Here is a 26875-nt window from a genome sequence, read left to right as displayed (position 1 = left end):
CGCCCCCAGCCCTGCCGGGAGAAGCGGGACGTCGCCCGTTTAAGGGGCGGGGCGCGGCTCCACGTGCTTTCTGCTGAGTGACTGAACTACATAAACAGAGGCCGGGGAAGGGGGCGGGGAAGGAGTGAGAGAACAGACTTTGACCGATAGTAACCCTGGCGCTCAGCGCAGCCGAATCTATAAAAGGAACTAGTCGCGGCAAAATCCCGGTAATTCTGAGGGAGAGTGAGTGGGGCAGGGACCCGCCGAGCCCAGCCGACACCTCTCTCCTCGGGAGCAGGTGGGCAGGGCAGGGGGCGCCGCAGGACCGGCGCAGCCAGAGCCAATTTCTCGGGGCCGCTGTGCTCTTTTCCCCCTTTTAAAATTTTATTTTATTTTATTTTCCCCCTTTTCCCCGTCTCCGGAAGGGTTTTTCAAGGGTTGGGGGGAAAAGACGCACGCACAAAAGTGGAAAACAGGTAAGAGGTTCTCCAGTGACTTGGGCGTTATTGTTTTGTTTCGGAGCCGAGGAGGCTCTGGGAAGCGCTGGGTTTCGGGGACTAGTCGGAACCCCAACCTCTTGCAGCGCAAGTGGGGCGGGGGCGGTGTAAAGGGAGAGGACGTCCTAGGACGAGCTCCAGCGACCCAGAGACGCTAGCGCTGCTGCGTTCGGGGCTCACCCGGCGGTGGGGCCGGGGAAGCATCTCTGGGCGCGGAGACCCGGGCGCCGTACCGCGGGCGCAGTGCGATTGGGGGGGGGGGTTGGATTCTGGTCTTTCTGGGGCTGCTGATGCACGGGGTGGGGGTGGGGGAGCGGAAAGTGGCAGTCCCAGCTCCGAGCGCTTCCCTTTGTTCGGAAGAGCCTGAGCCGGCTGGAAACCCCTCTGGCTGCGGGTCGGCCGGCGCCTACCGGGACAAATGCCAGCACTGAGTCCCCAATGCGTTCTTTAAGGAGCTGGTCTGAGTCGGGGTCTGACCTGGGGATCCGCCCTGTCCGTCCCCGGCTTGGAGTGGCGCGTTCTTGTTCCCCAAGAACTCGACTGGGTGGTGTCCCAAACGGGGTCTGTAGCGCTGTTGATCACTTGAGGCCTCGGGGGCTTTGTCTGACTTGGGGTCCGGCGTCTGGTCCCCGTGCGCTCACCCAGCTGGTGTCCCTCGCGCAGCGAGGGGACGCGTTTTGTTCCTTTTAAAAACAAAAGACTTAGAAGAAGAGCCTGCGGAGACCTGGAGCTGAGATGCCGGTTCCCCTACCCCCCCCCCCCCCCATCCTTCCTGCCCTTTGCCGTTTAGTCTCCTGGGGCGGCCTCAGGCCGGGCACGGATGGGGAAGCTGGGGCAAGCCGGTGCCGCGGAATGACCGGGAGTAACCCCGGCGGGAGGCGCAGAACTCAAAGCTCCGCCGCGGGGCTGGGCCGGGTGGGGAGGAGGGGGAAGGCTGGGCTCCAGCTGCCGGTGGCCCCGGGGGACTGGCCCGCAGCGCCTCCTGTCCGAACGGCCTGGGAATCGACCCTGTGGCTGGAGGGGGGACCGGGCTTCACAAGGGGCTGTCACTTTTGGGTTCCGACTAAGATCCGGTGAAGACGGGTGGTTGGAGATTGGGAGGAAGCCTGGGGCATCAGGCGAAAGGGCCGTTTTTTTTGTTTTGTTTTTGTGTGTGTGTCTGTGTGTTTTTTAAATCAGAATGTTTCCCGATTCCCAGACCCTTGTTACATGAGAAGGTTCTTGGCGTGGGCCAGTGCCATGGATGTGTGTAGGTGTCTGTTTTTCAGCACTTAATCTTACAGAAGGAAATAAACAAGATGTGCGTGTGCGTGTGTGTGTGTGTGTGTGTGTGTGTGAGAGAGAGATGGAGAGCGAGAGAAGCGTCAGGCTCTGGAAGTAATTGGCCCTTATCTTTTGCAGGGTTGATACCATCAGCTTTTAAAGCCCCAAACTGATTCAGTGACACCTCACAAAGTGAGTGGTATATACATTAACGTAAAAGAGGACAAATTTGATATTATAAAACATTTCCGTGGTGATGAAAATCAGCAAGTCACTTTTTAAGGCCCCATCTGCACCCCCCCAATACCTTACAGAATTTGTCTTACTGGTTCTTTTAACAATAGTTTGGGACCCAAACATAAGTTTTGATCCTCTTTTCAGACAGAACTTAAATCCTAACAAAGTGCTTCATTTCTCATCTTCCCTTTTATTGCAGCCCATTTTCCCTCATCCCCACCACAAAAATAATGGAGGCTTTCTGTTGTTTGAATCATTCCCTTGAGACACTTCTTTCATATCAAAGAAAGTGTGAAAGCATGAAGAATGTTTTGGAGTAGAATCTCTTCAGATAGAATAATAATTTTCAAGTACAAAGTTTCCATTGTCAGCCTGTTCCCCAACTGCTCCTATAAAGCAAATAATTCATGATAGAGTTAAAAAAAAAATTGGATATGTGGGGCGCCTGGGTGGCTCAGTGGGTTAAAAGCCTCTGCCTGGGCTCAGGTCATGATCCCAGGGTCCTGGTATCAAGCCCCTCATGGGGCTTTCTGCTCCGCGGGGAGCCTGCTTCCTCCTCTCTATCTCTCTGCCTGCCTCTCTGCCTACTTGTGATCTGTCTGTCAAATAAATAAATAAAATCTTTTAAAAAAATATTGGATATGCAGGGCAAATTGGTATCTACTTGGAAAAAACAAAAACAAACAGCAGTAGAATCAGAGTGACCAGGCTTAATGATAACCACAATCCATTTAAGGGACAAGAATTGCTATTCTAGTCAGAGTAATTCCCTTGCAAGGACAAGTCTCATGTTCCAGAATGACATACCTGATTTTGAAGGGGCCACCTGTGATACGTATGTCTCCTGTCCTCATGAGCTTTTGAAATCCCAAGTCTCCTAAATATTTTTCTTTTTTTTTTTTTTTAAGATTTTTATTTATTTGACAGACAGAGATCACAAGTAGACAGAGAAGCAGGCAGAGAGAGAGGAAGGGAAGCAGGCTCCCCGCTGAGCAGAGAGCCCAACATGGGGCTCCATCCCAGGACCCTGAGACCATGACCTGAGTGGAAGGCAGAGACTTTAACCTACTGAGCCACCCAGGCGCCCCTCTCCTAAATATTTTAATTTACATCTAAATAGAGGCCTATAATGGACACATTTTTTACTTAGGGCAGTTCATGTGAGACTATGGTCAGTCTAGGATTGAAAAAGGGTGGTTAGGGCTTGGTTGTTTTCAACCTCTGCTCTAGGAAGTCCAATGCTTACATTATTAAAAATGAATGATACTCAGCAACACAGCATTTTTTTTTTAAGCAACACAGCTTTTTATTATCTTCTGTCGTATTTACCTTATATGGAGAGAAGTTGGAATATTTTTCCATCAAAAAAATTTGTTTAGGGATCTGACCTCCCATCAACCAAGTGACTTATGCTAGGCTCATAGTGATTGAGAATTGTCAATAGTTTTGCTATTCCAGTTTTTAGCTCGTAATTAAGTGACATTACCTTAGACTCTTTAATTATGAACATTTTGGATATCTAGAAATTATCAGTAGACATGTGGTTTTGTATTTCTAAAATACTCTCAAATCCAAATACATTTTCATTTACTGTCTGGATATTAAATAATGCAAGTAAAATGCTCTTTATGGCTGTTACTTCGGCATCAGATTTTAAATAATCTTTCTGAAAATTTGTTTTATTTAACTGTTCTGGGAGAGGGCCTACATAAAAAAACGGAGACCCTCTTCATATCTGCATGTGGAAATAATCATAAATGCCAACGTTATTACAATGTTTATTTAATAGACACTATATAGCACTATGTACCAAGCTCTAGTCCAAATGCTTTTCAAATTCTAACCAATTTAATCTCCACAGCATACCCGTTTATTATTCCTCTTTTACAAATGAAGAGACTGAGAGGTTAGCTAACTTGTCCCTGGTCACACGTCTTGTGAGTTGGCAAAACTAAGATTTGAACCCAGCCAGTGAGTCCCAGAGTACTTTAATGCCCACACTAAACGTTGAGGTGGGAACAATTTCAGCTGCTGTAAGCAGAGGACTTTTGAGGATGCTTGTTAATGTTTATAGTATATTCATCTGCTGGAGACCTTATCAGACTCTACAGCCTGTATCGTATTTCCCTTGTTTGTTGGGAGTGAGCCAACCAAATACTCTCCAGCTTGGGACATAGGTTGCACAGGGGATTGCGACACCATGGAAAGAACAGACAATAAAGTTTACTCAACTCGAATACTTTTCTTGGTTTAAAATGAAAATTTTACTATTGCTTCAGTCAGATATTTGTGAGTAGGTCTATGCTATCAAAGTGTTTTCCTGTGTAATACATACAGAATGGAAGGGCAGAGTATTTGGCCATAAAAATCTAAGGAACAAAAGACAAAGGAAGGAGAACTATTAGTTTAGCTGTCAATTCTAACATGGGGGGATTTTTTTTTTTTTTTTTTTTGGTTGTAGTACAATACAGTTCCTGCTTGTTCTATCCTTAATTATGTTGTGGACCTTTTGAAATTGCTATTACTGTCTAGGAATCAAATTTAGCCATTTCTTAAGGCATCTTTCTTTGAAAGTAATTACAGTTTCAAAGTCTGCTTTGTAAAAGTGAATTAAATTGTGATAGCGAATTAGAAATCAACTCTTAGAAAGTATTTCTGCTCGGTTAGAAGCAGTTTCATTTATTGTTGATTTACTGGGTGCTGAATGTTGATTTAGGCATTTTACATGATGATTCGGTTCATTGTCATGAGAACAACGTGAGGGTAGGTACTATTATTATCTTCATTTTACAGAGGGGGGAGACTGAGGTATAGACAGGTTAAGGAGTCTGCTCATGAAGTATGCTAGGTAGTGAAGCTGAGGTTGCATCAATTTCCATGAATTTACCAATATCCAGGTAAGGACTTTGTCAAAATACCCAGTTTTGACAAAAGAAATAGTAGCAAAAGGCAAAGAGTGATTCTCCTTTTCATCTGGTTATTTTAACCCCAAAATAGTTCCCTGGATAGGTGACCAGTGTACATGCTATTAGAATGGTACATTTTGGGGCGCCTGGGTGGCTCAACGGGTTAAGCCTCTGCCTTCGGCTCAGGTTGTGATCTCAGGGTCCTGGGATCGAGCCCCACATCGGGCTCTGCTCAGCGGGGAGCCTGCTTCCCCTTCTCTCTCTGCCTGCCTCTCTGCCTACTTGTGATCTCTCTCTCTCAAATAAATAAAATCTTTAAAAAAAAAAAAAAAAAGAATGGTACATTTTGGAAGTATTGAAGGCCAGAGAAGGAAAATCTCATATGTAAAATTGCTTTCAGATAGAGTTTCAGTTACTCTGCATTCCGTTGAGATGATAAACTGTATGAAAGCAAAGGATTCATGCTGACAACAAACTGCAGGTGCATCACACATGGGTCCTGGAACAAAATAAAGTTTGAAGTCCTGTCTGTTTCCATTTTGAAAACTTAACTTTAAGACCTGATTTGAATGCCATCCCTTTCGTAAGCTGGATTCCCTCCTCCCTGCCAACACAGAGTGAAAATTATCCCCTTCTTTTTTATTCCCGTAAGATTGGATCACTGCAGTGTTCATGCCATGTATTTAATTGCATTCTTCTGTTATAGTTAACATTTGTTTGTATTCCTCTTGAGTGTATGCTTCTCCTTGAGAACGTCTTTGATTCACTCTCCCTAGTCTTTAATTCAACCCCCTTGATGTGAAAGGGGTTCAATTAAAGCTGACTTGAACAAGTCAGACAAAGACAACGGGAAACTAATGTTTCCTTGCTGTATTCTAAAAGACAAATTAGAATGATGGCAAAATTGTAGAAAAGCATTAGAAATAGAGGGATGTGAGCTATAATAGTTAATTGTGAGTTCTAATAGTTAAGGTTGGGTTTATGATAGAGATTGAGAAATTGTTAGCACATAGTCAATTTAGGCCAGCTTAGTTTTTGTAGAACAAACAATTCTGATTCCATTCAGTTTCATTTCTCTTTTTTGAGGCAGCTGTGATTTGCGAAAATGCTTTAATCTGTGACATCTCACTGTCAAATACTTTGATTTGCACATTAATTAATTTTTAAGACAAGAATGAGATAATTCACCAAGTAGTATAGAATTAAAATACATTTAAAAAAACAAAATAACCTTTTATGCATAAGATCTGTTCTTCATTCTGTGTGTGTGTATGTGTGTGTATTTGTTTAAAACTCTGCAGCATTTTCTATGCCAAATCCAACTTCCAAGAAGCATTTGGAAGCCAAAGCATTTTATCTGGCTAGTCTTGAAGTCCAGATGTTTTATCATAACTGGTATTTAGTGTGCGACATTTCCCAGAAAAAAATTTTTACATATATAACCAATCATTTATTGGGAGAGGATTTTTAACGATTTTGAGCATATAATGAAAACAATGGATTCTCTTCAGAAAAAATATACATAGTCATGTACATTTCAAATTTTATGTATAATTACATATATTTTACATATAATTTCAGAAATCCACTAAAGAGCCATGTGACCTCGGGGAAGTCATTTTACTTTTCCAGGATTTACGTTCTTGATTTATAAAATGAAAGTGGAGGAAGCGCATGACTTTTTTTTTTTTTTAAAGATTTTATTTATTTATTTGACAGACAGAGATCACAAGCAGGCAGAGAGGCAGGCAGAGAGAGCGGAGGAAGCAGGCTCCCCGCTGAGCAGAGAGCCCCTTGCGGGACTCGATCCCAGGATCATGACCTGAGCCGAAAGCAGAGGCTTTAACCCACTGAGCCACCCAGGTTCCCGGAAGCGCATGACTTTTAAAGAGCCCTTCTCATGTTTACATCCTCCAGCTCTAGGTCTGTATTTAGGAAAAGGATGATTCTTTGATTGTGGCTGCTCAGAGATACATCCCGCAGGGCCTCCTCAACATTAGTGTAACAGATCATGTGGGTTTCGTGAGGTAGAGAGAAGACGCCCAGAGCATGCCTACGAGTATTCCTGATGAGTGTGAAGGTGACACAAAAAGGTGATGGGAAGAGAGGAAAGTACAGGCAAGAAAGCTGTTGAAATTGCCTCTTTATCTGTGTTAATGGAGGAAGATGTGAATCATAGATCCAAAAAGGCGTTCTCATCTGAAATGCAAAGGAAGGGGGAGTTGGTTCATCTCAATACATTTCAATAGAGCAAATATGATTTAGTGAGATATCGTTCTTGTCTCCACTTTACCATTTGGAGAATCTCTCGGAGATAAAATATTCATTTGGACTCTCAGTCCTGGATATATCTCCATTATGGGTATAGGTTTTGCTTCTCATACTCACGCCGTAGTCCTATTAAGCAATTATGTGGAAAGGAGTGCCGGTGCCCATGAGAGGATGAGAATTGGACTAACCAGATAAGGATATTCCTAAATACCGCAGAAGACTCTCACTGGGGGTAGGTGGGCAAGACACAGAGCTTTCTGAAGGTTGTCCTGAATTGGTTGTTACAGAGGTTACAACAGATTGGGACCAGAAAGAAGAAGAAGGGAGAAAAAGGAACAAGAGATTTTAGACGTGGAGGAAGGGGGCACAAGAGGAGGAAAGATGCCGCAAAGAAGTTTCATATCCCTATTTACACTTGCTTTGCAAAATTCCTGCGGGATGCCAGGTTGGGAATAATTGCTTTTGCCAAGGGTCAAACCAAGCTTGTTTTCTTGAAGAAGCAAGTCCCCAAGGGGGTGGCAGTTTGAAATCAATTGCATCTGGTGTTTAGATGATCCAAGTTTGACATAAAGGCAACACTGAGGGAAGCAACAGCTTTCCTTGGAAAGGCAGCGAGTATGTGAAGACCCAAGCTAGAGTTTAGATTGACCTGAGGACCCTTCTCTACTCCCAGATGCAGGACTTTGGGATGGAGGTGGCGGTTTATCTTAGCTGGGGTGAGGTGTGGTCCTTGGTAGTGGAAGAGGGAGGGAAGAGGAAGATAAATGATTAGAAAAATGTGTTAATATGCAGAAAGTACAATGAAACTGGTATTCATTTCTTCAGCAGATATTTTTTCAAATACTGTGTAAAGTGCTGGGGTTCTGAACAAATGTCAAAAGACTGAGGATCTGCCACCATAATGATTTTAAGCTTGGCATTCAGGGCTCTTTGAAATAAGACTTTTGACAGCTTCGTCCTCCATTGTAAGAGGCATCCTCGAACTTGACTCGGTTTTTCACCAGTGATGAGTGTGGCTTAAAAACTATTTGTTAACTGAATCTCCCTCCACAGGTTTTCCTCACGCCTCTAACCTGGACTTGAGGAACCCCTTCTGGCTAGTTTTTGGCTTTTCATTGTTCTGGAGTCTCACATTCATCCTCTGTGGCTGCTTCTGCTTGCACTATGCCCCCTGCTCCTGTTCTTCACTGACTGACATTCCCCCCCGCCGGCCGTGGGTAGATGCCAGCACGGCCAAGGACTAGGCCTTCCGCCAGGTCACCTCCTGTCATTGTCACCGTATCTTTGGTAGGCGGCACATCAGCCATTCAAGTTATTTCAATTGACCCACGTTTTTGTAATCATTAATGGATTTTTAAAAGTCAACCTTACGTGTGTCCTCTAAATTGAGAACTGATCACAGTTGCCTCAAATAAAAGGTTAGTCACAAAATAGAGTGAAAACAACTTAATTTTCTCAACAGTCTTGTCTATAAAATAAACTTGCTTTCGAAATGTGCTAACGGACTGTGACACTTGTTCTTACTTTGTTAAAAAGCGGACTTGGCCTGCGTTAAAGAGGGGCTAAAGAAAATGCCAAACACAGACTTTCTCCTTCATGTAATAAAAATTTTTGTAAAGGCCAAAAAAGTGCTGAAAAGATCGAATTTTTCTCATGATGTGAGTCCGAGTTTAATACTGTGCCTGTCCATCTAAAATCCTCTAAGTGGAATTTGAGTAGCTCTTTTTTTTTTTTTTTAAAGATTTTATTTATTTACTAGAGAGAGGGAGAGAGAAAACGTGAGTGGGGGGAAGAGCAGAGGGAGAAGCAGGCTTCTCACCAACCGGGGGGGCTCGATTCCGGGACCCCAGGTCCTGACCTGGGCTGAAGGCAGAAACTTAACCACCTGAGCCACCCAGGCTCCCCTGGAATCTGAGTAGCTCTTAAATCCATCTTGTGTGGCTCCTCTCACATTTGGGGGCATGTGGAGGTTGCCACCATTTTCAGATGGTGTACCTGATACAGAGAGTGGTTAAGTAACTTGTTCAGTTCACATAGTTTGCTAATGGCAATGCCTGGGATTCAAACTCAAGTCTGATCCCCAAGCTCCAGGCAGTTTTTTTAGATGCAGAAGATCTTCTACTCCAGCCTCTTCATCATCAAGACTTGTTTTCTGTTCTGGGGCTCAGAGCAGGAGAGGGACTTGCCTAGATTCACACCCCGGCGGTCAGTAACTGGAAATTAAAAACTTGGCCCCATATGTTTTTAATCCAGGGTTCTTACTGATGTACCAAAATTTTGGGTGATATTTACAGTGTCCTTTCAGGAGTGAAAAAAGAAGTTGTGTCTATAAAAGTCTGTCCTTTTCAGCTTACAATGGACACCGAATCCTTGAAAATTGGACTCGCCTCATTTACTTGTCGTCTGTTGATCCAGTTTGAATCTTAAGGGGTTTTTCAACTGTTTTTTTTTTTTTTTTTTTTTGTTCTCTCTCTGCAGTAAAAATGCTCCTTGGTTATAAGTTTGAATCAGAAGGAAATCCCCACAGCAGTGCTGAAGGTTCAGTCTTTGCTGGGATCTGTTTCCTTTATGCAAAAGTACAAAACCCTGTGCTAATTTTGGCTGGTTAAGATTAATTGTGATTCAAGGCAGAGTGCTGTGTGTGTGTGTGTGTGTGTGTGTTTAACTTTAATGATTGTGTTCATTGAACAAGGACCTTGAGTTCAAGAGAAAGAAAGCCTTTGGTCAAGTTGTGTTTATTCAGTTGTCAGTCCTTTTGCAGGATTTGCAAATTTAGTGGAATTAGTGCCATTTTCCAGTTTTCAATCCCGGTCACATTTCACATGATCACAGTGTGGCTTTCTCCTCCTCCGCTGAGCAAACGGAGGGTTGTCTGACAGTGGGCTCCATTAAGGGGAATGCTGGTGCCCCTGTGGGATTCAGGGACCAAAAGGCTCTCTGTTCTTTAGGCCGAGCTCCGTTTGGGGATGCTGGTGCTCTCCTGAAGTAGATACTTAGCACATGGCTGCCTGATTGTGTAGGTATTTAAATGCCGCTATAAAACCACCGTTGAAAAAAAAGTAGGCTAGCAAGAGTTTCACCCAAGTTTCATGTTGTTTTTTCCTTGAGCACTTTTTGAAATCTGACACAAAAACGTTTGATTTGTGAAAATCTCAGCGACCCTGCTTTCTAGAAGGAATACTCAGAATCATAATAATATTGGAATAAGGCAACTCTGTTTCCTCTGAGAAGAGCCTCCCAAACCTCAAATAATAGAGTTCGTGTGGCCAGTACTTTAAAAAAAAAAAAAAAGAGGCTAAGGTCCTTCAGTTTGTGTTTTTCAGAATCAAAAGTATGCGGATTTAAACTTGTGATCTTATTCCTCTTTCTTCTTAGCAAAGCAGCCAGCAACATGGTTTGTTTGGGTTACTCTAGAGAAGGACTTCAGTGGTCAAGTTGGGAGGGCAGGGCTTACCTGTACGTCTGTGTGTCTGGCCAAGAACCAGGAGTAAATTCCCACTTGCCTAGTTACCTGGTCCCTGCTGGGCTGCAGAAGCAAGCGTCGCAGACACAGGACGCAAGCCTTCTCAGCCGTAAGAGCTGGCTGGTGAAAGAAGGTGTTCCGGACAAGATTGCTGGGTTTGGTCACACACTGAGTGAGCTAGAACTGGACAAGAGCCTGGAGATTAGGTAACTCGTTTTGGCAAAAGTAAAGGGAATAAAGTATTGAGGTGCAAAAGTTTTGCCCAGGTGTTGCTATGCTTCACTGAGCGAGATTTTGTCTTGAGCCTATGGGGGGTGTAGAGTTCAAGAGTCATGAGCAGTGCTGGCAGTCTTGTATTTAGGTTTGAGCCCCCAGAGGAGAGGTTCTTGGAGCTGGCATGCCTACGGGGGTCCTAGAGCCTATGTCTGGCAAATTATAGATTCTTCTTTGCTCACATGAACACAGTGAAAATAAATGTGCTTCCCAGCAAATTAGAGCAACTTTGAGGACCACCAAATTAAAGATGCTCCAGCTTGAACCCGAGTTTCTTTGAGCGCAGCTGAAAATTTTGTCATGCTTTTGAACTAACTGAACCTTTCTTTACTTTCAAAGCAATTTCTGATTTGTTTCTGTAGTGAACCTGTTTTAATTCTTTTCTCCCATTCCTGAGGTCGGACTTCAGAAGCCCTCATTCCTCAAATGTTTATGGAGCGTGGAGTCCTCCGGGGCACTGGGGTCAGTACGGCAGGGAATAAGATGGTGAGACAGACTAGCTTGCTGCATGCACGTGGCTTACAGTTTTAGCAGGATCCCCCGATAGGTCAGTACCCTGGAGAAGACTGTGAGGAGAGCTGAGAAGATGGAGGAAATATAAGGTCCAGATAGCAAGTAGGTAGTTGACATAGAGGCTGCAGGAAGTGCTGTGGAGAGGGAAATGGAGCCAGGCCCTGAGGACTTGAAGAAAGGAAGGCAGCGTGCTTGCATAAAGAATAGGAGCCAATTGCCAAGAGTGTGGAAAGAATTGTATAAGTAAGCGGCGGGGTTTTGTGGTAAAACAATGCCAGAAGTGGCACCAGGATTTCAGGGTCACCCCGTCACATCTTCCACTGAGCTGGGCACTGGAGAGAGCTCCAGTTCATTTTGTAAAGGCCTTTGAGGGAAATAGTACCTTCTGTGAACAAAGAAGAGAGAAGAGAGATTCCTTTAATAAACTGCCCAGTTTGTGCCCCACCCTTGATGAATGCTTCACCCTGTGAAGTCAGCAGCACTAATCATTATAATAGCTACCATTTACTGGACACTTACTTTGTTCCAGGAACTGACTTAATGTTTTGTATACATTATTAGTTCTATTTTATGAAGAGGATACAGGGGTTCAGAGTCCCTAGAGTCCCAGCGCTCATACTTAGCAGAGTCAGGATTCCAACCCAGTTTTCTCTGACTCCAAAACCTCCCTTCTTCCTGCTAGGCCAGGTAATTCAAGAAAATAAAAGAGTTAAGGATGGTTGGGGGGAGTTTCCTGTAAAGTAGCATAGGCCCAAAGGAAGGGGAAGCCAGTGAAGGGATTTGGGTTTTTCTGTCCCCAAGTCCTTTGAGCACTTTTATAAAAATAAACCCTTCAGGCTAGGAGAAGTTTGGACATCTGAAGATGTTGACCCTTCAGAGATGTAAGCCAAACAAAGTGGTTTTCGCTGATACAGTCACGAAGCCTTTTATCCTAATATTCTCTTGGAACACCCTCCTGCAACAACGAAAGGGAGGGAGCATGATAGTCAAGATTTTCTGCAAATAAAGGATTGATTGCTCTTGGAGACTTGCTTGCTTGTGTTTCTACAGCGCAGGGGGTTTGTGACTTCAATAGTTCCTTCTCTTGCACGTCCTTCTTATTTTGGCATTATGAGGGTGGTTAAAAAAAAAGTTTTTCGGGCGCCTGGGTGTCTCAGTGGGTTAAAGCCTCTGCCTTCGGCTCAGGTCATGATCTCGGGGTCCTGGGATGGAGCCCCGCATCGGGCTCTCTGCTCGCCTGGGAGCCTGCTTCCTCCCTCTCTGCCTGCCTCTCTGCCTACTAGTGATCTCTGTCTGTCAAATAAATTTAAACAAAATGTTTTTCTATGATCTATAATGTTGACAGGATGATTTCTTTTCAACAGGGAAGGTTCTTTTTCCTACGTCCTGGGTACCACCCCCCCCCCCACCCGCCCACACACTCCCCAGCCAGAGAGAAAGCAAATAGTTGTATTGTTTGTTGAAGTCTTCCTTTGAAGGTTGCCCCGTGTTTGTTTAATGGAAATCAGCAGGGGGAGAGGGGCTATCTCTAACATTTTGTTAGAATTTCTCCATAATTCTACAACAGTGAAACAAGAACTTGGGTACAGGATGGATTTGCTTTTGGAACCCGTGGCTCTTGACAGTTTTAGAAGTCTTGAGACTGTTTGAGCTAAGTAGCAACCGCCGTGTTGAGAGTGGTAACTAGAATCTTTGATTGTCCAAATATCGGTGACGTGATAGAAATAGATTTAAACCTTGTGAGTCTCCTTTAAAATAGAATCGTGAGCTACAGGAGGAATAATGCTTCTCCAGGGCTAGTTAGGGATTTGATAGTATTCGTGGATCTCTTTCAGTTTTGATGTATTCATTTATGTATTCATTTCGTAGCCTTCATTTTGAAATTAGCTATTAGCAGATACTTTTGTCCACGAAATTGAATATATATTCCTCTATAAACTAATTGGTAGTAATAGTCAAGTATGATGCATTTGATATTTTTAAAAAGGTCCCCGGAGTCACAGATTGTTAGAATTGCTAGAATTCACTGAATCTGTATTTTAAAAATGGGTATTGTGATAGCAGCAGAACCTCTTCTAGAATGATCAAAATCTTCTAGAATGATAGGATGGCTTCCTTTTATCCTTGATTTTTTACCTTGGAGGATTTCTTAGATCTTTTTTCTCCTCAAATTTGAGTATTATAATGTTACAGTTTAAGTAGGAATACACCCTTATTCCTGAGTTGAGTACCCACAAGTGATCTTTCTGTAGGCTCTAGTGACAATTAAGGCCAGTTTCACCAAGTTTCTGGGTCTACAGGATGGTTAGGAAGTGCGAGGGGTGGAATTGAGGGGATTAGCCAAGATGGCTTTAAGTACAGGTAGAGAGCTCGGTGGCATCTGGAGCCCAGAGGAGTTAAACTGAGGCAGTCAAAAGAACTTTAGGCTGACTAAAGCCAGGGTCAGCCCGGGAGAAGTCACAATTCAAGTCCCTTCTTCCCACCGCAGCAGCCCCGTCCTGTCTTCAGTCATGGGTGCAGTGAACCTGTTGTAGCCCGGTTTTCTGACTTGTCAGTAATCTCATTAGCCTTTTCCCTGAATGTGGTTACTGATCCAGAGCCATGTGCTCAGAGATGCAATTAAAGAACAGACCTTTTCCAAAGCAAGCATGCTCTGCTGACTTTATGGGTTTCCTATCCTAATTTTGCAGGACTCTCCACATCTCTCTGGAGATAAGGGGGCATCTACATCGGGGGTTCTTGCTCTTGTATCAACATCTCATGAATAGACAATCAGTTAAGGTTTAGTGCCAACTCATTTTCAACTCATATGTGATATGGTTCAATTCTGCCTGAAATCTACCTGCTGCTTTGTAGGTTACTGGCAGGCTGTTAGTTGATATAAGAGGTTTCATCAGGAGAGATGCTAAGATGCTAAGCTGTTGTCACAAATTTCAACTTCTGTCTCACTCCTAGTAACTATGTAGATATTTGTCAATGAAGTAGAACATACACTTTGTTTATTTGTTTATTGAAAATTTAAAGAACTGACAGTCGTAAGACCACTGTTTTGGAAAAATGAAAACTAGTTGCTGACTGCATGTTCTGGGTGTAGGAACTATTTGGGTAGAACTTGTAAGAAAATGTGTTCGGGAGAATGAACAGAACCATAGGAGAAATATGATAATGGGAAAGAGCATAGAACAGTTGTTGGAAAAAAGTTACTTCCTGAGAAGTGTGGGGGTAGCTCTGACTCTAGGGGTTGAATCTGGGCAAGTCACTTGCTTTTTTGGAGGCTTCAGCTTCTCTCTAAAGTTGGGGCAGGGGTGTGGTGGGAACGGGTCTCTAAAACCACATGGAACTCTTTCTATCTGAGGAGAAAACCGGCTGGAGGAGGGCTTTGTGAGGGCTTGTTCTCTTCTGCCTAGAGGGGCCAACTTCTCTGCCCCAGTGAGAAGTGGTGATGGTGCGGTCCCTGCTTGAGGACGGTCCTCCTCTGGCATGTGTCCTGGCTGAGGGGTCATCGACATGGTTGTCCCCCAACCCGGCCTTAGGTGGAAGCCCAGGTCTATAGTTGTAAGTCCTGGCTTCTCATGCTCCCAGCGTTTTTGCGGAAGGAAAACGGCCAACCAACCCTTTGGTTACTGCAGAGACTAGGAGGAGATCCTGGCAGCAGTGCAAACGTGCATTTTTTCTCCTCTGTTACATTTCCGTAGACCGATTCAATGCCTGGGAAGGGTAGAAGGCAGTCACGGGAAGTAGTTCCTGTTTTTCTTTTGGCTTTGCCAAGTGAGGAAAAAACCCTCCTACCTTGTCTTTGAGCAGGACTTCTTCTTTCTCTCCCCTCGTTTCTTCTTTATATTTTTAATCTCTCTTTGAAATCTACATGTGATGTTCAAAAGAGCCACACGTTTTGGTGAGGAAGGGGTTGGGTGGGAGAGCAGTGGGGTCGGTGCTGACTGGGGTCATCTATTTTCCTCTTCACATCAAGCTTCCTATAAACCTATAATTAGTTTTTTTTTTTTCTTTCTTTTGGCAGCGTCACTGAGTCTGTCTGACATTCCGGGTATTGGTTTAGGGAAAAGTTGAAAGAATTCAGCTGTCATTTGGTGACCCTTTTGCTAGTAGCACAGCCCAGTGTCATTTCACTGTCCTAAAGGCACTTCCTCAGAAAGGAGTTACCCCTCCCCCTATACTTTCCCCTGACTCTGCTGTATTTTTCTTCATTACTCCTACTGCCCACTGCCTTAACAACCCACTGCGATTTGTCTATATTCCACCTAGAGTAGAAGTTCCACAAGAACCAGACCTTTGCCTCTTTTGTTCACTGCAGAATCTCCAGTGTCTAGAACAGAACCTGGCATATAATAGGCACTCAATAATATTTATTGTGCTAATGGGACCCTTGCAGAGTGAAGGCTTCCTTGTTTGTTGAATGAATATGCAGTGAATGTTTTATCCACTGTTTACCTTGCTAGTGAATCACACAATAATCAGACTTTACACTATACAGTCCCAGGTCCTTGAAGGCATGATTGGACATGTGGAATAGATTAACTATTAAAATGGAAGGCAAGTGATTTTTGGGGGGAGGGGGTCAGGTTGTTGATGTAGAATTTACATATGGTTAAATTTACCCTTTTAACGTGTACAGTTTGATGAGTTTTGATGTCTCTATAGTTTCCTAACAACTGCCACAGTCATGATCTAGAATATTTCCATCTGTCAATACTCCTTTTGCAACCTGTTTTTACCTCCACCCATTACTGCTGATCTGATTTCTGTCCTCATTTTTTACCTTTTCAGAATGCCTTGTAGAAGGAGTCCTCTAGTAGGTGGTCTCTTGTGTCTTGCACATTTCCCTTAGCGTAAGGCTTTTGAGATTCATCTATGCTGTTGTACCTATCAGTAGTTTGTTCTTTGTTTATTGCTGAGTAGTATTCCATTTTGATCTACCCCTTAGTTGATAGACATTTGGGTTATTTTCAGTTTTGGCTATTCCGTATAAGAATTCTATAAACATTCACACACAAGTCTTTGCTTGAACATAGACCCTCCTCTATCTTTTGGGTAAATACCTAGCATGAGGTGGCTGGGCTGTATCATAAGTCTGTGTGTAACTTTACAACAGATTGCCCAACTGTTTTACAAAGTATCTGTTCCATCTTACATTCCCATAAGCAGCACGTGAGAGTTCCAGTTGCTTCACATGACTTGCTAGCACTTTAAAATTTTAAAAATCTTAATACTTCCAGCAGATGTGTAGTAGTGTTTCACTGTGGTCTTAATTTGCATTTCTCTGCAACTAATGATGTTGAGCACCTTTGCTTATTTGAGAAGGTTAAGTTTTAGCAGTCTGTTGTATTCTCTAGTTACTAATAATTTTATAATACCAGGGGCATTTGAAGTGAAAATTTCTCTAAAAAACTGGTTAAAGATTTGAAAAGTCCTGGGGGCACCTGGGTGGCTCAGTCAGTTAAGTGTCCAACTCTTGATCTCAGCTCAGGTCTTGATCTCTGGGTCATGAGTTCAAGCTCCGTACTGGGCTCCGCACTGGGCATGGAGCCTACTTAAAAACAAGCAAAAGATTTGAAAAAGGTCCATACTGTACAAAAGAAGGTGAGGGTGTGGAAACTTGTTATATTTGGCAAAGGATGGTCCACCTGAGTGACTGATGACAAGAGCTGGAGAGAAAGAGCAGCACCTAGGATGTGAGCATGGAGATTGCCAGAAGGCAAATTTCCTGGCTCTGCTGGCCTTGGGACGGCTTGCTCGGGCCTTAGCTAAACCTGGTGTTGTGAGAAGTAGACCGTGATTTAATTACATTTTCCCGGATGCCCCAGGAATCACCTGGGAAAGCTCAGCAGTCCTTTGTGGCTGCAGACTGTGTGGTAGAAGCCTGCTGAACCTAGAGTTCCCTCTCTGGGGCAATTTGCCGGAATTGGTTAATCAAGGTTGAGAAATCAGTTACCGCAGGCCCAGGAATGCCACCACCCTTACATCCTGAAACCTATTTCTCTTGTCCATCTCTTAGTTAATTAAGTAAGCAAACATTCCCTGACTGCTTACCACATGCCAGGTACTAGGAACACAGTGATGAAGGAAACAGAAATGGTCCCTGCAGACTCAGAATGTGAGAGAAATGCTTCCGGGGAAAACAGAGGCATCCCTGAAAGCACCCCAGAGGGACTCCTAACCCAGGTGTTGGTGCCGGGGAGGTCATCAAGGCAGGATCCAGGCAAGGGGCAGCTAAATGGAGACCTAAGATTGAGGAAAAGTTAGCCAGGCTGACAGTACTGGGAGAAAGGGTTTCTGGGACAGAGAACACACCGAGGAGTAGGAGAGAGTTTGATCCATTCAGAGCTTGTAAGTAGTTTCTTCTGGGCAGGGTTTGGGAGGTGGGGAGCAGTGTGAGAGGAATAGGAGTCATCAGGGAGACTGGCTAAACCACGATTCGGAGTGGACCTCGTCCTCAGGGCAGTGGGGAGCTGACAAAGGGTTCTGAGAGGGGGATAGCATATGTGGATACACAATTCATCCAACAACTGCAGCTGCTCTGTGATAAATGGATGGGAGGGGACAAGACTGGAGGCAGGGACACCAGTGACGTGGCTGCTGTGGCCACCCCGGAGTGGGATGAGAGTGGCTTATTGACTGGCGGTGATTGTGAAGTAGGACCCTTTCCAGCCAGTAACTGGAAATGTGCATAAGGGCAGAAGCAAGAGTGGGACTGACTTTGAAACATTGAGAAATCTAGTACATAGTACTGCATTCTTCTTGGTTTTGGTTTGTTTGTTCACTTCCTTGGAAAACTAATGTAGAAATGTCCCTTTGGCTTCAGTTACCTGAGCAGAGGGTTTTGGGCATTGCCAAACCCTCCTTTGTGGACAGAGTTGCTCTGATCGCTGTGTTCTGAAGTGGGAGGAGGGAATTATGCAGAAGGCCAGGGTCATGCCAAGTTGCGAGGGGCATTTGGGAAGGGAAGCCTGTCTGCGTGTACCCAGTGAAGCCAGAGCAGAGTCTTCAGTGCTGCTTTGGGCTACTTCTTCCTGACAACCTTCTCTCTATGTCTCTTGGAGGGTCCCTGGCCCCAGAACCCTTGTCTGGAGATCCAGAAACTCTACTTAAAGGAAAAGAGTCTCCAAAAAACCTCATCCTGGCCTTTCTCAACTCATGAATACTCTATCGAGGTGTGTCTTATTTTACTCTGAGATTTCCTCCTCAGATTTGGGGGGGGGGTCTGTGCTCGGGTTTGACCATGGGGGTCTCTAACACTAGGCTATTCAGATTTTGTCTTTCCTACCTGGCCTCTACTACCTTTCCTGAAACCCATGATGGGTTTGCTAGAAATAATGGAATAGAAATGAATGTTTGGACAGGACATAACCATTTCTCTGTTAGAAGGTACTGATAGAACAGAAAAAAGTGGGGAGAAGGGAACTCATTTCTTTGGCATTTACAGTGTGTCATGTACTGTGTCAGGAATTTATTTATATTATCTTATTTAGTCTTTGAACACTCATGAAAGGTAGTTATTGTCATCTGCATTACTTTGATGGGGAAATTGATGCCCATAGAGTATAAAGTCTTGGCCCAGGGCACATAGTTGGGAAGCTGGGGTTACTTCCTATAGGGGCTCTTTCTGCTAGGTTAATTGTCCGTTTGAAATTACAAACTTGCATTTCAACCTCCTCACTGTTACCTTGGGGATCTGAAAAGATTCCTGTAGCTTCTAAATCAACTAAGTGATTTCTGGAGGGCAGCTTTTGCATGAGAAAAAACCTAGCTAATTATTTATTTCAGTGTTTCTGGAATGCAGGCCGTATGCTAGGCCACTTACAAAACAATTTGGGATTACAAACATGTCTCACAGTCCCATTCTAGCTCTCAGTGCCTGGGAGGTCAGTTGACATCTTTAAACAATCAAATTGCCAACAGAATGGATGAATTGCTGGTTTAACTCTTCTTTCTGGGGTGAAAAATTTGGGGGGAGTGTCCATGTCCTAGAGATTTGCTGAGCAAATGATAAAGACAAAAAATAGGCCCTAAAGCTTGAATATTTTGGAGGAATTACCGATTTGTCCGATTGTCAAGGAATGAATTAAAATACAGGGACACCTGGGTGGCTCAGTCAGTTAAGCCACTGCCTTCGTTCGGCTCAGGTCATGATCCCAGTGTCCTGGGATTGAGTTCTGCATCCGGCTCCTTGCTTGGCAGGGAGCCTGCTTCTCTCTCTGCCTCTGCCTGCCACTCTGCCAGGTTGTGTGTGCTCGCTCTCTCTCTCTGACAAATAAATAAATAAATAAAATCTTAAAAAAAAAAATACATAATGTAATAGTAGGGTCACTCCTTCTTCTTTGACACTGAAAACTCCCTCCAATCTCTTTCCTTCTCTAGAGGTTTTAAATGCAAGTCCTTGAGGGGTCGGGGACTAAAGAGTAGAATCCTGCTGGAGGCTGATCTTTGCATTGAGATCTCATTTGGACTCACATATTTTTAGTCCAATACTTGGTTTTGTATCCATAGGTGGTCACTGCATTCGTTCTTTTTGTTATTTGTTCCTCATGCCTAATCTCCCACTCCCACCTTCCCTCCACTCGGGGCCACAATGATAAACTGAGCTATTTAGAAGTAAAGCTGGTTTCTGCCAAGAGTTCGTGACTACCAAGGTCCTGCAGGGCCTAGCTTTGACCTGTGTGTCCCTCCCTTCTTCTTCCACTTTTTACTTTCTGCCCCTTCCCCAACTTTAATTTTAGTACAGGTGGTTAATATAAATTCCAGCATTTAATAAATACAGTTGTTGAGGGGCAGCCGGGAAACACAGAATGTTGTATCCCCTGTTTATGGAACCATCCCTTCCCCCACTACGGGGAAGCAGTCCCCTCCGTGGTACCCGTGGCCCCTGACGCGGAGGAGCCGGGCCGGTGCGCAGGCGCGGGCAGAGCAGCCCGGCCGTGCGCAGGCGCAGGTGGAGCAGAGCCAGAGTGTGCATATGTCTGGACAGTGGGAGCTTGCTGCTCTCACAGGTGATGCTCTCCGCCTGCGTTCGCTGACTTGTTTCTCCACGGGGTATTGTTTTCTTTCCGCAGACACACAGCGCTGCCGGGATTGTCCCCATCATCTGGGAACCAGGTGTCAATGACACTTTACCGGTGTTTCCTCAGGGTCTTCTCACATGCACTGTGGCTTTCCAGATTGGGAAACTGCTTTCTCGATGGTGCCATTTATCATTTGAAGGACACAACTGTGTGGCCAGATGAAAATGTACCCCACAGCAGATTTTCAAGGAATAGCAGAAATTACTCCAGATTTGAGGCAAAATTTATAACTGCGGCTAACATTTTATGAGAAGGGAGGCATTTTCTTAGAGAGGGGTGGCGGGTCTCTGGGATTCCCATACGCCATTTCCAACCTCAGTGTTTTGACCCAACACTTGAGTTTGTTTTCATAAGGGCATTTTCCAATCCCAGACGATCACAGCTATGGAGCTAAAATGATTAGAATTATAATGACTAGCTTCCAGGCGGCTGCTGGAAAGCCTCCAGAATCCCCGTTTACAGGAAAACCCCGAAGCCAGAAGCTGGGCACTCAGGACTTCCTGAGAGCAATGAGGATGCCCATCCGGGTCTTGAGGTCTAAGGTGAGGGGGCTGGAGCAGCAGCCCTCACTGGCGTCTGGCTTTGGAGCAGCAGCTGATAGCGCTCTCCCCTCCTGCTTTATCTTTCAGTTAATGACCAGCCACAGCGGCCCTGCCGTGAGTTGCGGCTACTGCCTCCACGGGCTCCTGAGCCACACGCGTCTGCTGGGGGTGCTAGCAGAGGTGACATGGCTTACTGGCCTCAGCTGAGGTTGCTGCTGTGGAAGAACCTCACTTTCAGAAGAAGACAAACCGTAAGCCTGGGATTCTCTGGTGCGGGGTGGTGGGTCGGGGTGTGGGGTGGGGGGCCGTGTTCTCCCTTGCTTTTCTTCATGGTTTCGAGTTAGGACTGGGAGGAAGGAGGAGAGGGAATCTTCTAGGTTTTCTCAAAGGGACCGGATGACTCTGGCCCTGGTGGGCACAGGTCCATGTGGTCCTGAAGTAGCCCTATTGCTTATCAGAGAGGGAAGGTTAGGAGCCAGAAACGTTAGCTTTAGTGTGTGCTAGTGCCCAGGCATGGGTTCTGACCTCTGGAATCTGTCATAGAGTTGCCTCTGACCATCTCACTCTTTCCCTTTGCTGCAGCCCTGGGGGTCCCCTGGCTCTGCAAGGGCCCATCTATTTCTGGGAGGTGGGAATGAAGTGAGTTAAGTGAGTTAAGAGCCCAGCTCCTGCAGAGACGGGTTCTCTTCGTATCTGTGTGGATTCTCTCAGCTCTGACTGCAAGCCGGCAGGAATATAAAACTGAGATTTGTTTGATTTCTGTGGAGGTTCTAAGCCATTCATTTCCTGGATGGGACCCAGAATTCTTTGCGTAATCCTGAGAAGATCATCTTTAATGCTCGGGCAAATGGTATTTTTACACAGAGGAAGGGGAAGGCTGTGAGGCATGGTGAACTCCCTGAAGCCCAGACATTAGCTCTTGGCTTGTCTAGCTCCAAACACTCTTGGACACTCCATTTAGTGTCCTGGGTTTAGCTGTACTGACCTGTAGTTGGCCTCTTTTTTCTCTTTTCTTTAAAGTTACATTTATTTATTTTAGAGAGAGAGAGAGATTGCATGCAGGGGCTGGGGGTAGAGGGAGAGGGAGAGAGAATCTTAAGCAGAACCCGTTGCTGAGCGCCGAGCCCAACATGGGTGTCTCTCTCTTACGACCCTGAGAGCATGACTTGAGCCGTAATCAAGAGGCAGACACCCAACCGACTGAGCTGCCCCTGTAGTTGGCTTCTAAATCTGTTTCCCGCCTTGCTTTTTTTTCTGAGTTCTAAGCCCGTGTCCCCACTGAGCTATCTTAACTAGGCTTAACATGTCTATAACCAAAATGATAACCAAAATGATCATCTTTCTTAGACTCAAAGAACCATAAGAGACCTTTGAGAGAACTTAGTGTTTCTCAAACTAGCATAATGCTTGGACCTTCTTTAAAGAACGGAAGTGTCAGGGTCTCCTTGTGTTCATGAAATTTCTTTTTTATTGTACTGTTTCTTAAATGTGTACACATGTGAAACCTCTGTACTTATAGGTCATTACACAACCATACAACCCATGCATACTTACAAAGGAAATGCAAACAAAATTGCAAAACCAATACAATCCAAATTCACATTGTTAATATAGTAAGACAGCTGCCTGGACAGTCTATATTACTATGTGCTAATGATTCCATTCTTCAATCACTTTTCTAGTGACCTTCATTTGATGTCATTTGGCTTTCATTTGGTCCAATCTCATCATTTATAAATTGTGTCTGCATCTGTTCCTTTCTCATTAGTCTGCTACCATTATATTGGTGCCAGCACAATCACAGACACAAATACAAACTTGGGCTTTGAAATCTTATGCCAGAAGTGGTTATAAAGTAGGCATTCAGAAAATTCAGTTATGTTTATTTGAATTTGTTTAGATGACCATTGGAATGAAAACACAAAATGTTTAAAATCCTCACAGAGACCTCATATTTAATCCCTCAGGAGTATATATTCTAGTCTGAGAAACAAAGATTTTTTTTTTAAGTCCTTAATGTTATAGGTAGGGATCTGAATCTTAAGGTCACTAGCCAGAGAGTGGAAACTAGAATCTATGTATCCTATCTGTCTTGGTGATAATTGTAATCATAAAATATAACATATTATTATATAATATAATAAAAGCGAACGCTTAGAACGAGTTTCCATGTGCTAAGCACTTAAGCGGGTTATTGATTGGTTGAATTCTTTAGAACCCCATGAAATACTGTTATTTCCTTGTGTTGTAACTGGGGTACTTGGAGTACAGAGAGAGTTTAAGTAATCAGTCTGAGGTCCGCACCACTGGTCAGGAGCAAATGCAGGGTTCAAATCTAGATGGCCGGACTTTAGCATTGGTGCTCTAAATCACTATGTCAGATTGCTTTTCAGTAGTATCATTATTTTTTCTATTTTCAGTCTCAAAATCTTGACGTTTCTGACCTTTTCCTCACCTCTGCTCCTGTTTCTCACAGCTGTTCCCAGGTCTTGGTGTTTCCAGGTCCTATGTGTTCATCACCTGTCCTGACTTCTTAACTACTGCCTCTTCTCATCCTGGTGGCAGCAGCTCACATGATGGGGAACTGTCTCTGTCATAGTGTGTCCATTAGCCACTGAGAGACGGAAAGAACAGTATTATCTTAGCAATGAAAGTGGGGCTCAAGGGTAGTCTGGCATAGAGCTCTCATTTTACAGATAAGAACACTGAGACGCAAAGCAGAGAAGAGATTTCCCCAACATCAAGCAAGGACTTAGGAGCACAGGGGCCTGGAATAGGAGATGGGGTTGCGCTATTAAGACTAGTCTGGAGCTTGCTGCTTCTAGCTTGGTATTGCTTGTGGGTTTAAAAAGAGTTAGGATTAGAGAGATAGGCAGGCTTAGTCAAAGGCGATTTGTAATCTTGTGGAAGTTTTTGTTGGCGGAAGTAAAGATACAGCATCCTGACTCAAAAGGGGTTTTCTAGGTGATACACCACAAGCCTACTAGCTTGTCCTTCTTCCCTTCCTGATATCTAGAGAAAACATATTTTGCTGAACCAGAAAAAAAGCTGGTTTACTTCAGGTTACAGATGCTTAGATTGTCAGAGCTGGAAAGATCTGATCTGCCCCTTGTCCAGTTGATGGAACCTGGAATTTCAGGCAGAGGGGCAGGGGTCCAGAGTGGGTTAGTCATGGAAGGAGCACCAGAACCAGTTTCTTGGTGACCCTACAGGCTTTTTTTTTTTTTTTTTTTGGACTTAGCTTTGTCTGCACTGGAAGTTTAATGCCTATGGATCTTAAGCTACTTCCCCACCTGGCTTGGATTTCTGGATTATTTTTGAGACAATGGGACCTGTTAAGGGTTTTGGTGCCACTTTGTTAGCTCACATTGTCAGAACCAACCCTGTCCACTAGACAGGGGAAGAAGCTCCATGACAATTCTTGCCTACAATGTATGGAAAACCATTGCTTATTTCCCATTTTCTCAGATCCTAGAGTATACACACTCGGGCTTGGAGCCTGGCACCCAGGATATGCTGAAAACATATTTGCTGAACGAGTGCTGAGTGTGTCCAATGGGCCATCAGTTTGCAGGTCTCAAGGAGGCTCCCCTGTTGTAGAGGCCTTGTGTCCTACTGCCGGGAAGAATGTTTGAAAGCTGGGAGTTGAACAATACACCCCAGAATAACCCCATGGAAAGCCAGCATTTGCCCTTTCTCTCTGTCTCCTTGTTTGCTGATGAATCCCGGGGACCTCTCTTGTGCCCCCAATTGTCCCCTTCATGGGGACCATCAACCAGGGTTAGCTTTCCGTTGTTTCTGTTGGGCAAAGAATACACTAAGTTACGAAAGTCGGGGGCAAAGCTCAGTTTGGGTCCAAAGTAACGGTTAACTTGTGTGGGTGGCAGTCTTTCAGCACAAACAGGGCTTGGGACAGGAAGGGCGAGGGGCTTCAGAGTTCTCAGGATCCTCATCTAGTTTCAGGCTGAGCCAAAGGCCAAGGTCCCATGGAACAGATGGGAGTGTGGGGCCATATTGCCTCTCTCTTGTGCCTTTGCTATTGTCTCCGTGAGATCTGATTAGCCGTGTGGCTGGGAAAATAGGTAATTCTAATTTTTGCATGGAGTATCAGTATTTGGACATTGGTTAATGACAAGGAATAAACTATCAAATAAATAAAAATAAAACTCCTCATTTAAAAGCCATTAGAGAATTTTCCAGGGCAGATGAAAAATTTCCACATTCCCTCCCCACTTCCAGTTCCAGCTGATGCATTTCTTCCTTGTCCTTGTTCCTGGGCTGGTAGTGGCGGCTCAAATCCAGATAGTAATTCTAATTTTTATTCAATTCTAATTCAGTTCTACTTCCAGCGTGGCCACCATGTGCCTCAGTGGATGAGGGAAACCCACTTCTCTTGAGTTTTAGTTTCGTATTCTGTGGAACGAAGAAAGTTAGAACCCTAGCCATTTATTGTTTCATTTGGATACATATTTACAGAGCACCTACTACATGTGGGGGAGCATGCTGGGTGTGTGGTGATGAAGTGGGCCGACACGATCCTTGTCCTCGCAGAGCTTACTGTTCAGTGAGGGAAGTAGATATGAGACTTATGATCCCAGAAGTAAAAATAAAATAAAAAACTGTATCAGGTGTTAGGAAGACAATAAATCAGACACACTGGCACTGTGTTAGATACCACAAGGCTATGGGTAGGAACTTAATTTAGGATGGAACATTATGACAGGTAAGCCGAGAGCTCTGAAGATAAAGCTGGGAAAGTTCAGGAGCCCAGAGATGAGGAGCACCATATTCCTAGAGAGATAGAAGGTGTGAAGGCCATGGGGCCCAATGTGTGCTCTTGAGTCAAGGAATAGAAAAGCCGGTGGCACTGGTGGGGTGAATGAGGACTGGCTAGGGATGAGTTGGGGACTGGCAGGCCCAGATCATGCCTGGCCTTGAAGCTGGGAAGGGCAGTTGAATTTTATTTTATGTGCAAAAGAAGTCTCTGAGGTTGATGGGTCATGATTGTGAGGGTCGGATTGTGTGGTCCTTGGCACTGAAGGGACTTGAGTGACAATAAGCCGAAGGAGACAGTTGTAATCATCACTTGTATATGTACTATTTTATGTTCTGTTTTCTTCTTTCATTTAACGTTATTTGGTGTGTATATTCCCATGTTTCCAAATAATCTTCATCATTATAATACTGATTTTTGATGTGTAGACTGTGTTTTATAGTTTTGAAATGCTTTTATATCCATTATCTTCTTAAGTTTCAAAGCAGTTCTGAGAGACATGCATTAAAATTTCAGTTTCACAGGTAAAGAAAGTATTGTAACTTAGGAAGTTAGCAAGAGAAGGATCTTTTGGCCCCAAATCTACCATTGCAGGATGCCACTGACATCTAGTTTTACAGTAGTTATAATTTGATAAATTCATACCCTATTGCCAACATTTGAATGCTTATTTATTAACTCTCTGGACCTCAGTGTCTCCATCTGTAAAATGGATGCAAAAGCACATGGGGATCTCTAGAGCTAGGTTCAACTGCTAGTGCACTCTCTTACCAGGTTATGGGTGAAAACCTCTCCAAATCTTAGCTTCATAGTAACAGTTCAACCTATCTCAGAGTCATTATGAGAATTAAATATTAGAGATGAGATATCTAAAATTACCTGGTATATAGTAGGTGCTCACTCTTGGCTGTAACTATTATAATTCATGTTACTTCTGCGGAACCAGTTGATGTTTTGTGACCTTGCCACTGAATGCGGTCATTTCCCAGCTGGGTCACCTGCTCTGTCAATGCCATGTGGCTTCTGGAGTTGGGCAGAACTAGCAGTTAATCCTAACTCTGCCTCTGTCTCCATTAC

At 44.3% G+C, this 26875-nt stretch overlaps 1 protein-coding gene across 2 annotated transcripts in view; it reads left to right on the top strand.

Moving 5' to 3' along the window:
- Positions 1 to 208: 208 nt before the first annotated feature.
- Positions 209 to 26875, top strand: part of ABCA1 (ATP binding cassette subfamily A member 1) — a 127143-nt gene continuing 100476 nt past the window's right edge. Inside the window, exons 1-2 of one of the 2 annotated variants that reach the window (XM_080820555.1) lie at positions 209 to 458; positions 21112 to 21275. In XM_080820555.1, coding sequence (XP_080676681.1) covers positions 21210 to 21275 — 66 coding nt within the window. In that variant the 5' untranslated portion in view covers positions 209 to 458; positions 21112 to 21209. Of the gene's footprint in view, positions 459 to 18446; positions 18575 to 21111; positions 21276 to 26875 lie in introns of those variants that run through there. The other variant, XM_080820556.1, reaches the window with a different exon arrangement.

This window comes from Martes martes (assembly GCF_963455335.1).
Source record: "Martes martes genome assembly, chromosome: 12".
In the NCBI taxonomy this organism is placed as follows: domain Eukaryota; kingdom Metazoa; phylum Chordata; class Mammalia; order Carnivora; family Mustelidae; genus Martes; species Martes martes.
This window is presented reverse-complemented; position numbering and strand designations above follow the sequence as displayed.